Consider the following 16,089-nt stretch of genomic DNA (forward strand, 5'->3'; position numbering starts at 1 on the left):
TGTTGGAAATGAGTTAAGAACTCCTTTGACTGGTCGCTCTTAATGGACACACAGCTGGGTTCAGGTTCAGGATCAGGTTCAGGTTCTGGTTCTGGTTCTGGTTCAGGTTGGTTCCTGTGAATAAAGGTGGTTTGGTGATGTGAGTGCTGAGCTCTGACATGGAGAAGAGTCATGGACAGTTAGAGATGGTCATCTCACCTCTGAGCTTTGCTCTGGCTCTCATGTTCCCCACACAGAGTGGTTTTAGTGTCCTCACACTGATCCATGCTGCTGAATTCACATCAGCTCACACACACTTTCTACCTTCATCTGCAGAGGAAACACAAATCATTCATCTGCACATCAACTCAAATCCTCCTCTCCATGTGTCAGTGGATCTTATGCTCTGATAATAAAAACGTGTTTCAGTAATAAACTCATCAGAAATGTGTTGTTTTAACAGTGGACACATATGTTCAGCATTCAGCTTTAAGGATGAGATGTTAGAGGCTGATCTCACAGTCTGAGCGTAGAAACATGATCCACAAGTTAGAATTCAGGGTCTGTTCACACAGAAGAACCTCAGAGGAAGCAGGAATACAACATGGCGTCTAACCAAACCGCTGCATGATGTCAGCTTCACATTCTCAGAGTAAAACTGAAAGTTAAAGTCCTGCTCTGTGAAAACACACATGAGCTCAGTGAGATGAACTTCATCACACTGTGCACGTGAACATGTCAGTCATTGATTTTAATGGTCTGAAGCAGCTGTGGAAAACTGCAGAGCAGTAAGAAATAAGTGAGCTCCTCTGAAATGGAGTCCAAGCATAAAGCAGCTCAACACGGAAATGTTCCAGTAAAGCAGAAGTCCTTCATCTATAAAGTCTGTGGAACTCTTTCAGGGAGTCCTGGCCAAGATAAGCAGCAATAAATACAGAACACAGGTCCAAAAGCACACAGCTGAAGCACAAACAAAAGCAAAAAACAAGTGCATGCAGTGGAGTCGGCCTCAAGAACTCTCAGTTTGGATTTAAAAGCAGTTCAGTTCATTTTCAGTCTTTCTGCAACATATTCCATGTAAAAGGAGCAGAGAGGACAAAAGCCCTTTGACCCGGTTCAGTCTGTACATCTGGAACAGAAAGCCACAAATCTTCTGAACGGCCAGGTTATGCTCATCAATAATATCTGCCAGCTGTGGGGAGATAGTCCAGGAGGACCTGTCAGGACTTTTAAGATGTGGCTGAGTGGGTAAGATGAATGGAATCACAGATCCATTTATTATCATCTCAAGTTGTTTTAAGCCAGTCCCAATTCAAATCAGCAGCTCAGACAAGCTGACTATAATTCAGGACAGGACTGGACAGAAGATGCTTTAAAGACTGTAATGCTTCCTTGGACACCGCCACCATAAACACTTTATCCAGTTCTGATCATATCTTCATCAGGAACAGATTTGGTCAGCCAGGTTTCAGAAATTACAACCATGCCTGCATCTGTTGATTTAACCCAAATCCTGACCTCGTCCATCCTGGAGAACAAGCTGCACACATTAAGATGAACAATTTTAGGAGCAGACGAGGATTTAAAGTCAGATGGTGTCTGGATACACTGCAGCTCAGGACCAGGTTTGGTTGCATGTTACCAGATAAGAGAATAATAAGACCATCAACAATCTCTGTCTTGTAACTACATGTTAAATCTGACATTTGATATGTGGAAACCAAGCAAGATCTCTCACAGAAGGGGAGGTAAATATGCAAAGCTGGCAGGCTTGGAAGTTGGGCTGAGTCTCTGGGCAGATGGGATGATAAGTTCATGTCTTGAGCCAAACAGCTCGTACAGTAACTACAGAGCAAGTGCATCCATGAGCAACGTCCAACAGGCTCAACACATTATAGATGTTCTCACCCAGGAAGCATCGTTTGCCCCCAAGTGCCACACAGTCAGTAAACTAAAGAGAAGCTTTGCAGGCCTCAGATCATCCATGAACAGCCCATCATTTACACCGGACAGTTGGAGTAGAAGAAAAAGACGCTGTGCACAGAGCTGCTGTCTTTAAGGTGTGTTTCATGTCCAACAGACGTCTCCGAGTCAAACTGTGTGGATCAAACATTAAAATAATTTCTGCTGACGTCAGCGACGCCAGAGTTTGCTTCCCATTCACGAATTAAAGGAATGGGCATAAAGGGCCATTTCACTGCTTTTTTTCATGCCGATGGCTCTTCACGAGGTCCTGGATGAAAACTGCTGCAGTTTGGCGGCTCAGATGTCTGATCAATTAATATTGTTCTTAATGTTGTTCCACCCTCATGTTTACTCTAAATTCATGTCTTTTCAGATATCAGCAGGTGCACGGATGATCCACGAGTGCAGCCCAGTTTGAGGACATTTCCGACCACATTAACGGGGGACAGGACACACAGCTTCCAGCCAAGCTGCTATTTAAAGGTTTATTCTGTACAGTATGTGAAGTCTTTCATTTTGTTTGTGCTTCAAATAAATTCACTGAATATCTTTTTTTGTTATGTTCCTCCATGAAAAAACACTGCCCCCCCTGATAAATTTGGTCTGTAACCGCCACTGCTCATGACTCATAGAAACCAAATGCAAGCCTCCGTCTGTTTCACCTATAAAATCTAACAAATACACATCCCATAGTTCAACCATTAATAAACCCTATTCTGCACTGGTTGTTTTGATGAGATCTGCATTGTTGAGAAATGTATCGCTGTCATATCATTAATCTTTCCACTAACATGCGCCATTATTTCAGTGCTGCCCATCATCCAGGTATTAATGAATCTACAGCCTCTTCAGAACAATTCTGTCCAGATATGAGCAGTCGAACTATTGTAGACAGAAATTTATGTGAAGTTTAAAGTTTAACAGCTTCGTTCAGGACTTACTGACACCAGAAGTGACAACATGACGGACAGGCCGAGCCGCTGCCTCCTTCGTCCCGACTTCTCGGTTCCAGCTGTGAGTCCGGTGCCGTGAAGTTTGGAGCGCAGATTTCTGCTAGAACTAAGCTGCCCACAGCTGATGTTAACGAGTCACACATTAAAAACAGCTGAATTATCTTCAGATGGCGCTTCCCACGGAGAAAATCAGCTGAGCAAAAGGATGGGAAGTGAAACTAAACCGAGAGGAAACACCCAGAGAGGAAGTTCAGATCCAGTAACAGATCAGTGCGTCACAAACGGTTCAGTTGGATTTGAACTTTGTCATTACAGACAACAATGAGACTCTTTATTCAGTGATTTCCACTTTATTATCCCTGTCTGCTCCTCCAGAACAGGAATTATTGAAGTCATTGCCTCTCCCAGATGAAAAATGTGTTTCCATGTCCAACAGTTTCTCTGGTAGATCTGATGCTGATGATCAAAGCTCCGTGATGGCAGATATTTAACAGCACAGCATGTGAAACTGAATAAAAAGAGTGAAGATTCAACACTGAGCAGCACACATGTGGAACTGTGGTCTAAAGACTGCCAACAAGACTAAATAAAGAGGAAACAGAGCTTTTTACTCTCTGACTGTTGGCAGAAAAGTTACTGAACACACAAAAAATTAGGAGGCTCCTTCTTTAAACTGAGAGCTTCACATTTGGGAACATTTCTCCACATTGTGAAGAATCAGAGCTGAATGAGTTCAGGTGTTGATGCTGATCAGTGATGGTCTCACAGTTTCCTCTGCAGGCGAGGCAGCAGCAGCAAGGTCACATGATGGCCATACAGGGTTAAAGATGATGAATGAGCAGGCTACAGGTGGCACTCTTAAGTTTTAAAAACAGAACAGCAGAAACATGCAACATGAAATTTGATATGAAATACAATTAAAAACATCCAGGTTAACGCAACAGGGGAGGGAAATAGTGTTCATGTGGGTACCAGCTCATTTAGGAATAAAAGGAAATGAAAAAGCAGACAAAGCTGCTGAGGAGGCAGTAAAGAAAGAGGAGGTGGAAATGAAAGTAAAATGATCAAAAACAGAAGGGAAAAGTTTAGTCTGGAAAGAAATAAACAAACAGTGGAATCAATATTGGAAGAATCAGGAAAAAGGAAGACATTTATATAAATGACAAAGTGTAGCAGGAGAGGCAGGGTGTTATGGACAGAACAGAACAAGTAATTATGAGCAGGATAAGAATAGGACATATTAAACTGAATAATACACTTAAGAAAATGGGGAAACATCCAACTGGGCAGTGTAGCTGTGGGCAGAGGGAGACAGTGGAACATGTGATGATAGCATGTCCTTGGTATGGAAGGGAGAGGGAAAGGATGAAGATAGGGCTGCAGAAGGCAGGAATAAGAGAATGTAATTTTTTAGAAACATAGTAGAATCTGGGAAATCTAAAGAAGGGAAGAAAATAATTATGAGATTCCTGGTGTCAACTGGGGTAATTCAAAGAATATAGGAAAGAAGAATTAGAAAGAAGTTAAGTTCAGTAGATGGCGTCATATGCAACGTCAAGGATGCCAGCTGCCAGTAAAAATCACAGAAGAAGAAGAAGAAGCAGTATTCCTAACAATAAGTGATAGGAATTTCGGCTCCTTTTGGTGAGCCAGATCATTTGGCTCAGCTCACCAAGAAGAGCCGACTCTTCCGGCTCCAAAACGACTCCATTTCACCAGTTATACCTTTTAGAATTCAGCTAAAGTTAGCGCTGTTTTGACTTGTGATTTGTATTTGAACACATATATCACTTAAATTTCAATAAATTGCTTTTGCCACACTGTAGCCAATTGCATTTACAGTTATAAAATCCACTCACATATATAATATATATATAAATATAATATATATAGCTTTATTTTGACCATCAAGAGAAAGAAAACACAACAAATGTGGTGTCTTCACCAAAGGTGCTCCCATGCACACATTTAATTAACAAGTTTCATTCCAACAATATATTATAGAGGACTACATCATGATCAAGTAAACAGTTTGAACACAGCATGTATCTGTTCCATGACCACCCAGATTAAATAAAAAAAGAAACAACACAAAAGAGACAAGTAATGGGAATCTGAAAAACATGAAGACTTCAACTTTAACAGAACAAATTCATGAATGTGGGTTTTTTTTCATATCAAATAATCAATGCCTCTTGTCTAAGTCTCTGTTAAAAATGACTTGATTGGTGATAATCATGGTGGTTAAATGAATCTTACAGAAAGCCAGCTGCTCATCTTTTTACATTCCTTGAACCACAGGCTGAGGGAAAGCAGCAGCTATCCTCCAACCAGGTTTACTAATCAGGTGCTGAAAATGACTAAAGCCTAAATATGACCTTTAACTCTGTGTTAGACCTACTCACTGTCTTCATCATGTCCTTGATCTTGTTCTGACATGTGGCACAGAATCATAGCATTTCTTCACTGCCCTGTTTCATATGACCATCTTTTTTCAACAACCTTTAATTTCCTGATAATTGCCTCTGCAGCATATCAGATGATTTTTAATGATTGTGTACATAATGACATAGAAATGAAGGTTGTACTTTCTTCTTTTCCATCGCTTTACATGAACTCTCCACTGACTCTACAGATCTGCATACATGTGATTAATTTAGTTATACAGAGCAGGATCATCATCATTTCTATCTCCATTTGTCAGGGAAAGATCAAAGTAAGACATGATCTAGACTTCAATTCCATCCAGAATCTGTGGTTGGAACCACAGACCAGAAGAGAGACAGAACAGAAGCCTTCAATCCTGCAGATTATCACAGAATAAGGTCCAATTTTCCAGTGGAGGCATGAAGAAAGCAGTCGTGAGTATCAGAACATACAATTAATGCATATTTTGAGATTTCACAGAAAAAAAGTTTAAAAATGTCATCATGAAACTGAACAAGAGAGCAAAACAGCACACAAGATGGTGACTGAGAACAGAGCGCCGTTGCTCTTTCTTACTCTTATCACAAAGTTGTGATGTCATCACTGATGGTGACATCACAATTGATGTCATCTCTGATTTTGTTTGACATCACAATGCAAATGTGTCAAAGGACCCAAAGTTTCTATAGGCCAGATGTTTTCACCCCTTTTTCACAGTTCGTCAGGAGTTTATCTGAAGAAACACGTTCAGTTTTTGAAGCAGATTTGAAAGTCACAGCAAACGTTTTTCACATCGCCTCAAAGAACAATGCTTAATTACTATTATTATCTTAAATAGTAATTTTGACAAGCACTTAAAAACAACGCTTACTTACTGTCTTAAAAGGTCATTTTGACAAGTGTTTAAAGACAAAGACAAAATGAGTCAAACCAGAACACCATCTACTTGCTCCTGATGGTCGACCACGATTTGCCTGAGGATTTCTACACGTATACCATTACTTTTAGCAGTGACCAAAGTTATGAAGAACCCACCAACCTGTTGGAAAAAGAACAATCCCAGGTCTGTGCTGCAGCTGGGACTCCTCATTCCGAGGATGCTCAGCTTGTGCAGGATCATCTCCAGGCCTCCGTAGTATAAGGAATGTTATTGTGGAAAACTGCACCTGCGGTTCAGATTAGTATGACTGTAATTTTGACCATAAGGAATGACATTGGAGGTATTTATGTGAAGCAGTTCATACAGTAAATGTTAAAGCAGCTTTCCATGGACACACTGTACTGATTCAAAAGAAGTCCTGCAAAGAAAAGTGTCACCTCTGAAGAAAAGGAAGTTCGTGGTGTGTGTATTTAGGAAACAGCACTTTAAGCTTTGAGGTAGTTTTATTAGTAAAGGGTTGAAACAAACTGATAACTTGTTCCAGCGACCTGCTACAAGAATGTCCAGTGGCGTCTGAACGTGTCCTGTCAGCCAGACAGGCTCCATCATGAGCTTCAACCTGTCCGGCGGCTGGCGGAAGCCTGTCCCACCAGTCTTGTCCTGTGGCCCTGACTCCGCTGTCGACCTGCCCATACTGCAAGCTGTTCCGGAGCAGCTCAGCGTAACGACTTCACGGCTGCCACAGAAGACATTTTTCCCAGTTGCAGAACAATACTCGCTGGACTAAGCTACTGAGTTCTTCGGCGACGGACAGGAGTCGAAGCGTGTGTCCAATATTGGAGGGGACGGCTCGCTTCATTTAGCAGACAGTGAGGGGGCGGGGCTTGTTCCAGACTCTCAGCTGCTCTCCCATTTGCTATTACAGATGACGTCAGAGACGGACAAAGTTCCTACTGGTTCCTGAAGCCGGTGCAGCGGGTGTGATTCTGGAAGAACGGCAGCAGTGACACTTGTAATGTTCACAGCTTCTGTTTGACACCTCAGAGTTTATAAAACTCAAACAACACTATCAGAACACATTGTCACCATATTAACCTTTATCAGTTTAGGCTTTCTAAAGTAACGGGACACACACACACATCAGTTATATCCAGATCTTTTCATGGTTTCCTGTTTTTGCTTCATAACTCAGATGAAATCAGTCAGTGGAAAACACAGCAGGCTGTGAGAGAAAGTAAACCCAACCCAACCAAGACTGAAGCTGAGGGATGTATCACTGAAATTACTGAGCACATCATCAAACAGTAGAAGAAGAAGCCCATTTTCACTGATATCAGTATCAGATAGCAGACTTGGAGGTGCTCTTCTTTCCACATCTGACCTTCACTCCTCTGTGTCACGCCTGTGGAACAGCCTTCCTGAAGACCTGAGAGCAGCTGCAAGTGTGGACATTTTTAAAAGCAAGCTTAAGACCCACCTTTTTAGCCTGGCTTTTGGTTAATTTATTCATAGTTTTATTATATCCTATCCTTTTAGTCATATGCTTTAATTTTCTGTCTGTTTGTATATTTAGCGTATTTATTGTAGAGTTTTAGTTGTTGATGTCTTTGTGGTAGTGCAAATTTTTTATTCTGGTTTGATTTGATCTTTTTTTAAAAAAAATTATTAACATCTTTTCATTTCTATGTTTATTTATTTATTTCTCATTTTGTTATTTCTTATTTTATTTTTTAAATGTTTTTAGTCTTCTATTTATTTATTTGTGTTACTTATTTTTTAGCTCCTTTGCTTTATCTGGTTTTACTCAGTCTCTGGTGTTTCCTCACTGCTTCAGTTATCTGTGTTCCAGTATATGTGACGTGTGTATGTGTGTGTGTATATATGTGTGTGTGTGTGTGTGTGTGCATATGTATGTTGGTGTATAATATGGCCTTGGGTTTCATTTTGTTTTATTTGCTTTTATCTTGTAAAGCACTTTGTGCTACATTTTTCTTGTATGAAAAGTGCGATATAAATAAAGTCTGATTGAATGATCTTGATATTATTTTGATAGAATAATAAAGCTGGAGGTAAGCACTCATTTTTAATACTAACTGTGCGTTTATACTTTTTTCATTAATTCGAGGAATTGACATTGAGAGCTAAAGATGAAGAGACAGAACAATAAAGAGATGGAAATGTAAAGTGGGTCTAACGGGAAACTTTTTCTAGAAACATGTTTTACAGTTGAACAGTTTCACAGCTGTGTAAAGTCCATCAGTCATCCAGATGTTAACATTTCCCCTCCATAGTTAAACAGAGTTAAACTTTAAACTGAACTGGTTAGGATGTTCATTTCAGACAAAACGCCTCTCTGGGTGTGTCTGTAAGAGTTTAGTTTCACTTTCCACTAAACTTCCAGCTTTTTGTGACGCAGATTATTTGCTCCGTGAAATTCTCTTGAAATTGAAGGTAACGGAAACTATTTTTAATGTTTGACTATAATATCTGCTGTTGGCAGCTTAGTTCAAGTAGAAACAAACACAATCTACCACATGGTCCTTTCTGTTGATTCACTGCTGTCTGTGTAAAACTGTAACTGTGGGACCAGCGACGGGACAAGTACAACAAGTCCACCATTTTGTGTTACTGTGTGAGAACAATATGTGGAATAAGAGCAGCAGCAGACTAGAATGAGGGTCAAGGCTTAAACACGGAGTCGTTGTTACTGTATAGCTCCCATTTCTGACGATCGACGGCATTTCTTCCTGCCTGAATCAGCCTGTTCCTGAGGCGGAGATGAGTCTCTGCTCTCCCGCTGTCTGAGCCTCTGAAAGCGGCCTGAGCTGAGACAGCAGCAGCTCAAATCGAGGTAGTGACAGTTAAAAACAGCCTTTCGGGTGGCAACCTGAACCGCCACAGTGTGCCAGTTAAGAACTATACTGATAACCCGTTTGCGGCTAATCAGCGTTCCACAGACAGCGGCAGCAGGCTGCGGGTGGGGTGAAATTGGTTTTATATTCGACATTCGCCCATTTTCCGGCGCAGTAACTGTAATTGCATCACGAAAACCGCACCAATTACCCTCAGGGTGGTATTATTTTGTACACGAAGCTAATAGTAACATTTCACAGGCTTTACCAACTGTAACGAAGTCTGGCGAAAGTTCAGAGTAACCGCTGAATATCCTTCTCAGTGCCCTAATTCAGCCTGAGCGCTTAGAGACCGTCAAAAAAGTGCAACGTCTTTTTTTTCTCACTAGAGATTCATGCAATGAACACCAAACCACTTCTGATGTGTTTGTGAACTCACTATAAAGCTTTCACAGCCGTTTAGTTTCCAGAAAAAAACCCTTTTAGGTAGAAGATGTACTCAGGGTGCATATTTTATTCTATTTTTAATAACTTACTGGTTTTTCGACATATCAACACCAAGCCACTTCTGATTTGTTCTTGATATTAATATGAAATATTAATATTAAATCCCCTCCGAATGGGAAATGTGGCGTTTGGAAGACCGCTTGCCGGTGTCGCTCGGGGGCCTGAAAAAATAAATAATAAAAATAAAGGATGTGGGAACTACGCAATGAGTTCATGAACACATCAGAAGTGGTTTGGTGTTGATATCTATAAAAACAAGAGAGTTATTACAAAATAAAAGCCTTGAATTCGAATTAATTCAAATTCATTAAAACCTTTTTGAAAGAAAATTAAAAGCTTTCCTTGATAATAAAAGGTGTGGAACTACACAGTTATAGTTACAACTTGGGAAAAATAGGCGAATGTCGAATATAAAACCAATTTCACCCCGCTGTCGAAGCAACGGCTGTGGCAGCTCATGTTGCCACCGGAAGTGCCGTTGTTGGTTGGCACGATCTGATCTTGCTTTTTAACAGATTCTTAGGTTGTGGAAAGTCTTTGTGAAGGATTTATCCCCCTGTAACACCCACTGAGCAGAAGTCCAGCTGAATGCATCTGACAGTGCTGTAATAGGTTAACTACAGACCAAAGAGGGTCAGACTTAGCAAAGAATCATATTTCAGAACAACACTGGCTTGTTGATTGGCAGATACAGTCACTGCAGAACTTTATCTGAGCTTTTCTAGGATTTGTAGCTTTTACCTGAGCAAAGAGAATCCACTGTAAGCCCAGCCCACAGTGTGCTGAATTCTGGCTGTTAGCACAGCATCTGGCTCAGTTTCTGAGTGTTTGTCTGGTTCTGTAACTTCATGTGTTGGAAGCAATAAGCTACATTTACTCTACTTAAAGAACTTTAGCTTTCCTCAACAATTTTCATGTTTCAACTTTACATTTCTTCCATTTCAGAGGAGATCAGTGAATCTTTTATTGCTCTGCATCTCTTCACAGAAACGCTTGTTAAGGCATCACAGAAACTTATTGTGACCTTCAGAGACTTGTTGCTGCTGTTCAGCTGAAGGTAAACCTGGATTAGGAACGTTTTCGTAATTCCTCAGTTATTCAAATTTACGGGCTGGAAAAGTTGTTTGAGCTGAGGATGACTTTACACACAGAAATATCATATTTATTGTCTTTTTAGAAATTACTTTTGAATTTAATTGAACCATTTAATAAAATGGCTGCATGTTGTGTGTGAAATATTCAGCTGTGTTTTGTTTCACTCAGTTGTTTTGTGTCTTTCTCACCTGAGTGATCCTGTAAAACCTGTTCTTATTGGGATCCCCTCCCCCTACCTGTGCTCATCCTACCAGGGGTGAAGCTCCTGATAATTCCATAAAGCAGCTCACCTGTGTCAGACTGAAGTCTTTCTATAGTTTGAACAAACTATAAGTATGAAATTTGTCTGAAATAACTTTGTCTGTAACCTGTAAGCTGTTTGTTTCTGCTCTGTAATGTTTGGGGAACATGTTCACTTCTTATTTCAGAACAAACTTTGATCACTTTTGAGTTTTAAGACAAATCTGCATGATTATCAGATTATTGATGAACTCAAACAACACGATGATCAGCTGATGATGTTTTTTTTTCTACATGAAGAACTGATCTTCATAGAATGAAACCGTCAGCTCCTCCATTACAGTCAGACCCAGCAGGTTCCTGCTGCTTCCTGTGTCACCTTTCAGAATAAAATAACATGAATGTCAGTTAAAATGTGTCTGACTGTAGTCAGTTATGAAGCTGTGTGCAGCTCTGATGGAACATATAATCCACTAATATTGTCTAATGATGAAATGAAGTAGATTCAGATGTTCTGTCTACTTTATGGGTCAGTTTGTGATGTTTCATTCAGCTTTTTCCTTTCCCTTATATGTGAGTAATAATCCTTCACCTTTGTTTCTTTTTGTTTGTTGAATTCAACTAAAAGTTAAAACGTTTCATTCAAGTTTTTATCAGAGACTTTTTATTTTTACTTTTAAACATAAGATGGAACCTATAGACAAAGATGGAACCTTCCCAGGGTAGAAGGTTCTGTTATTAACAGCATATTAGTCAGTTTCTGGTTCAGACGTTAAATCAGATGATCTCCCTCCTGTTTCATGTCAGTAATGGTCCATCATCATCATGAGTGTGCTGGGTGGTAGCTCCATGCCTCCATCTAGCGGACTGATGGAGGTACAGCAGCTGATCTTTTTACAGCCAAAATGATGGAGAGGAGGATTTGAGTTGATGTGCAGATGAATGATTTGTGTTTCCTCTGCAGATGAAGGTAGAAAGTGTGTGTGAGCTGATGTGAATTCAGCAGCATGGATCAGTGTGAGGACACTAAAACCACTCTGTGTGGGGAACATGAGAGCCAGAGCAAAGCTCAGAGGTGAGATGACCATCTCTAACTGTCCATGACTCTTCTCCATGTCAGAGCTCAGCACTCACATCACCAAACCACCTTTATTCCCAGGAACCAACCTGAACCTGAACCTGAACCTGAACCAGAACCTGAACCTGAACCTGAACCCAGCTGTGTGTCCTATAAGAGCGACTGGTCAATGGGTCGTTATACTGACTTCAAATCAGACCAACATCCATCCTTTAACAGGTTAGTTGAGTGTAAATGTTGTGACAGAGTCCATGTTGAAGAAGGAAAGAGTCCATGTTGCTCTGGAAGTTCACTGTTCTTTGGTCTGTAGCAGTAAGCAATAATTAATGAATTTCTAAAGGGAAATGTTATTAATGATCGTACCTTCATAGATCAAGTGGGAGGGAACTATGAGAAACACCCAACACACAGGGGAACATAAATCTACATTTATGAGGAGCTAGAAACGTAACTCAGTGTCATGGTATTACTGTGGAAGATCCATTTCAGAAGGGTGGTGTGTGATGAACATCAGAACACTGAAAGCAGGAATGAACCTTAGAAAGAAGGAATAGGTGGGAGATCACCAGGAGGAAAGAGCAAATGAAGTCATCGCCTTCAGAGAAGATGTTTCCTCCTCTGATCTGGTGGTGTAACATCAATGTAGAAAAAGCTATTCTGGGGTTCTGAGCTCCTCAAGAGTTCTTTACGACCCTCCCAGATAATAACTGGGATGCTGCTCCATGATTTAGTTTGAAGCTGACATGTCTTTGGAACACAAACCCTGCATATTAGCTGTTTATTCATCCATTTAGTTCTTCCTGTCTGTCCCTAGTCTCTGGATTTCCTCTGTTGTGGCATTCCTGATGGGAATGAGAGATGCTCCATTAAATACTTGCAGGAGAGCTGCTGATCACTTCCTGTGGTCAGAGATTTAAAGGAGGATCTTTGGAGGATTCTCACATGGAGACTGATCTGGATCTCTTATCAGGGCTGTAAAAGGATTTACCTCATTGGCTGCTCCCCTTATTAAGAGATGAGTCTCCATGGAAACAATATTTATGGGTTGTTACTGGGAGTCTAATATATTGAAAGTATCCTGTTTTTTCAGTCATGTATTTCTGAGTTTGATGAAACGGGGAAAGAGACTTTTCCTGAACATGTCTGTTTTAATAAAAGTATTTTTCTGTCTCGGAGCTGATTACAGCTGTGTGTCCTGGAAGAGTCACTGGTCAAAGGAAGACATTATTGGTTTCAAATGAATTGGTTATAATGCTTCAGATTTTTTTTTTTAATTAATTTTTTTGGGGGGGGGGTTTTTATGACTTTATTGCTAGGATAGTGGAGAGAGACAGGAAACAGGGCAGAGAGAAGGGTAACCGGGGCTGACTGCAGTGAGGACTATAGCCTCTGTATGTGGGGCACCTGCTTAACCCACTACGCCACCGACCACCCAATGGTTCAGATCTTTGATGTTTTAATCCTTAAATTATATTTTTGGTCTGTCTTTATTAAAACAAAGTGTCTTTATTGTGGTTGAATTTCAGGAAATTTGAGAGTTTTAATAGAACAAATGTTTTTCTCTCAGGATCCATCAGAGCTCTGAACCTGAACCCAGCTGTCTGTCCTTTAAGAGCAACGAGTCAAAGGATATTATTCTTGACTTCAAATCAGACCAACATCCATCCTTTAACAGGTGAGCTGAGTGTAAATGTTGTAACAGAGTAAAATGTAGCAGAGTCAGTTTGAACAGTTTTTATTCCAACATGTGTTTAATGTGAGCTCAGCTCTGTTTCACATCCTTTTCTCCATTGTGCTGGAAATGAACTTTTCTTCAGTCCGTAGCAGTAGATGCTGTGATCTTTTATTCACATTTGCTAACAACTTGGTCCACGAGTCTGTAATTATATTTTCATCTCACAGTATTTATTAAAACAACTTTGTTTTGTGGTAGAATTTATTCAAACCTTTTTTTTGTTTCTTTATGTCTATTTTCTGTTTTTGTTGTTCGTATAAAATGTAAGTGAACCATTTCCAAACGTTTCTAATCCAACATATGTTATCTGTAAGCACAGCTCTGTTTTGCATTAATTTCTACATTCCCTGAGAAAAATGATTGAATCACCATTCTTCAAGCTTTTCTTGATTAGCAAAGAAAGAAAATTCTTTGAAGCAAAACCCTTCAAAATATGTATTTTTGATCCCTTTTTACAGCTTTCTCTGTCTGAAAACAGCTCCTCCTATCAGTTAAAGTAAACTTTGATAGCTAACTTTAGCGACAACTGATCTGCTTCTTGGTACCAATTTAACTATGTTCAAACATCATTAGCAGATAAACCTGAAGATACTCGCATCAAGTCAACTTTGCAAAAAAGTGTTAGAAATGTATTTTAGTTCCAACAATTTTTTATTGATTTTTTTCCATTAAAACAACCATGCATTTGTTTGCAACATGTATTGAAAGTGTGAGTATTCATAAGAATAAAACAGCTGCATAAGTCAAATAACTACAATCGTCAAAAGTACGTAATCTACCCCCCTCCCAAACCCTCCCAACCATCCCCGCTTGTCCCCTTAAGAGTCTAGATCTTCGCAAGAGTAACTGTCCATTAGGGTTGTCCAACCCAGGATTACAGACGGAGAGTAATACAGCACAACGATGCTTCATCAAGGATAAGCGAAAAAGAATATGTACGAGAAAAACAAACGGAAAAGGAAAAAATAAAATACAGAACAAACAAAAGAAAAAAGATATATAAATATATTTTAAAAAGAATGAGAAGAAGAATGAGGCGTCTTGCAATCAGAGAAGTGAATGCTGCGACTATGCGAGCTTTGCCTTTAAGGGAGCGAGTTTCAGGGGTAAATCCATTGGGAGCAATATCTTTTTGAAACATCTTACTATAGTCATTAAAACTGTTGGTCCAAAAAGTGCCAAGTTCAGGACAGGACCAGAACAAGACGAATGTATTAACCTAAGCATTGTCTCCCATCGGTCACTGTCATTTTCTGTCCAAGGTCGTTTTCTCATAGTCTCCTAACATCTTGCAATTAGTGAGGAATGATTTCACATATATTGTTGTAAAGAATAGAAATCAGACCTTTGCAATATGGGGATAATGAGAGAATATGATCGATTGCATTGTCCATTGGAAAGTCTGGAAAGGAATTCATGCTTTTCTGGACAAAGTGTCTGAGCTGGAGGTATCTGAAAAAGTGAGACTTTGGTAAGTCAAATAATTGAGAGAGTTGCGCAAATTAACCAAATTTGCCATCCACATATAGCTTAGAGATCGATTTAATGCCCTTTGAACACCAAACTCCAAGGGTAGAGTCAGAGAGAGAGGGTGGGAAGTTAGAATTATTCTTGATAGCAGAATGCACAGATGTCTTCAATTTGAAATGCCAAAGTGACCAAATTCCCATTGAGTGATACACCACAGGGTTAGAGTAAAATTGGTTTGTGGGGGGGGGGCACATAATACAGAACCAAGGTTGAGCGTGTATTTTCCATTTGCACCTCTCTTTCAATCAAGTTTAACATAGCTTTTATATTGCATGCCCTGTAGTAATAAGTAAAGTTGGGTACGGCCAGACCAGCAAGCTTCTTGGGCCTGTGAAGGGCACCTCTTTAAATTCTATGTGGTTTACCATTCCAAATAAAGGATAAAATGTTATTTTGAAAAAACATTTTTTAAAGTTTTTTTTAATCAGAATTGGAATGTTTTGAAAAAAGTAAATGAACTTGGGAAACACGATCTTTTTAATAATATTAATTCGGCCCACTATGGAATCATCATTTTTTGTCTTTTTTACATTTCTCAAATAAAATATCAAGAAAAAAAATCTTGATGAAGGGGGAGGAGAAGGTAGGGTTGATGTCAATTCCAAGATATTTAAAGCCCTTCCTCACAATCCTAAATGGAAATTGTGCTGCAGGAATTAGAGTGGCGGTCTGATCTACTGTCATCGACGCCCGCCGCTGCAGCACAGCTCATTCATTCCAGTAAGGATGTCCATCTTACTCAAAGTTGTCGTCCACGTCATCAAAATCTGATAAATATCCTGCCTTGTTGCACAAAACTATCAGTAGCAAACTACATGTAAAGTTAGCCGACTGTCACAGAACACGGA

The 16,089-nt window shown here is 39.8% G+C and overlaps 2 protein-coding genes and 1 long non-coding RNA gene across 3 annotated transcripts in view; 1 reads left to right on the forward strand and 2 right to left on the reverse strand.

Annotated features, from left to right (window-relative positions):
* Positions 1-16,089, reverse strand: part of LOC140291454 (uncharacterized) — a 392,957-nt gene that overhangs the window by 140,366 nt on the left and 236,502 nt on the right. The window lies entirely within an intron of this gene.
* On the reverse strand, positions 29-2,111 carry LOC140292682 (uncharacterized). Its single transcript, XR_011912590.1, has 3 exons — positions 2,058-2,111; positions 199-690; positions 29-114 (listed from the first exon to the last, which is right to left on the reverse strand). It is a non-coding gene; the product is annotated as an uncharacterized lncRNA (long non-coding RNA).
* The window catches only part of LOC140292430 (NACHT, LRR and PYD domains-containing protein 3-like), a 145,486-nt gene continuing 141,182 nt past the window's right edge, over positions 11,786-16,089 (forward strand). Inside the window, exons 1-2 of the mRNA XM_072379487.1 lie at positions 11,786-11,973; positions 12,058-12,101. Of these exons, the coding sequence (XP_072235588.1) occupies positions 11,906-11,973; positions 12,058-12,101 (112 nt within the window). The 5' untranslated portion in view covers positions 11,786-11,905. The remainder of the gene's footprint in view (positions 11,974-12,057; positions 12,102-16,089) is intronic.

The sequence above is a fragment of the Leuresthes tenuis genome, unplaced genomic scaffold, assembly GCF_036924035.1.
Source record: "Leuresthes tenuis unplaced genomic scaffold, fLeuTen1.0.hap1 SCAF_1, whole genome shotgun sequence".
Classification (NCBI taxonomy): Eukaryota; Metazoa; Chordata; class Actinopteri; order Atheriniformes; family Atherinopsidae; genus Leuresthes; species Leuresthes tenuis.